General features: G+C 51.2%; 2 protein-coding genes across 2 annotated transcripts in view; one reads left to right on the top strand and one right to left on the bottom strand.

The window, feature by feature from the left end:
- The window catches only part of LOC103612057 (pogo transposable element with ZNF domain), a 42,877-nt gene that overhangs the window by 31,301 nt on the left and 10,572 nt on the right, over positions 1-1,004 (top strand).
- The window catches only part of SNX27 (sorting nexin family member 27), a gene marked incomplete at its 5' end in the record, with an annotated part of 10,585 nt that overhangs the window by 8,735 nt on the left and 846 nt on the right, over positions 1-1,004 (bottom strand). Inside the window, 1 exon segment of the mRNA XM_017728865.1 lies at positions 5-141. Within this exon segment, the coding sequence (XP_017584354.1) occupies positions 5-141 (137 nt within the window).

Genomic DNA, 1,004 nt, shown 5'->3' on the forward strand with positions numbered 1-1,004 from the left:
GGACAGCGAGAACGGCCACTTGCCGGGCAGGCGCGGGTAGGGGAAGTTGGTGAATTCCCGCTTCAGGTTCTGGTGCAGGATGGCGAATTCCCGGTAGCGCTTGGAGCACAGCTGGCGCCCGGCCATGTACACGTTGTACACCTGGGGAGCGTTCCCGAACATTCCCAGGAATTCCCCAGAAATTCCCAAGCGGTCCCGAACATTCCCAAAAAATTCCCCAGAAATTCCCCAACGTTCCCAGAAATTCCCCAGAAATTCCCAAACGTTCCCGAACATTCCCAGGAGTTCCCCCAAAATTCCCAAGCGTTCCCAAACATTCCCAGAAATTCCCAAACGTTCCCAAGTATTACCAAATGTTCCCAAATGTTCCCAAAAATTCCCGAACGCTTGCCACGGCTCAGCCGCGCTCGCCCTTGTGGAAAGAGGGGTTGGGGAATGAGGAAGGATTTTGGGGTGAGGATGGATTTGGGGCAAACTCCTGCTAATTTAGGGCAAAACCCTGCTATTTTTTGGGCAAAACCCTGCTAATTTGGGCAAACCCCTGCCATTTTGGGCAAAATCCTGGCATTTCGGGGCAAACCCCTACCATTTGGGGCAAACCCCTGCCATTTGGCAAAACCCTGCCAATTTGAGGGAAACCTCTGCCATTTTAGGGCAAAACCCTGCTAATTTGAGGGCAAAACCCTGCTAATTTGAGGGAAACCCCTGCCATTTTTGGGCAAAACGCTGCAATTTGAGGGAAACCCCTGCCATTTTAGGGCAAACCCTGCTAATTTTAGGGCAAAACCCTGCTAATTTTAGGGCAAAACGCTGCTAATTTGAGGGAAACCCCTGCCATTTTTGGGCAAAACGCTGCTAATTTGAGGGAAACCTCTGCCATTTTAGGGCAAACCCTGCTATTTGAGGGAAACCCCTGCCATTTTAGGGCAAAACGCTGCAATTTGAGGGAAACCCCTGCCATTTTGGGGCAAAACCCTGCTAATTTGAGGGAAACCCCTGCCATC

Source organism: Corvus brachyrhynchos, unplaced genomic scaffold (assembly GCF_000691975.1).
Source record: "Corvus brachyrhynchos isolate BGI_N302 unplaced genomic scaffold, ASM69197v1 scaffold443, whole genome shotgun sequence".
Taxonomy (NCBI): Eukaryota; Metazoa; Chordata; class Aves; order Passeriformes; family Corvidae; genus Corvus; species Corvus brachyrhynchos.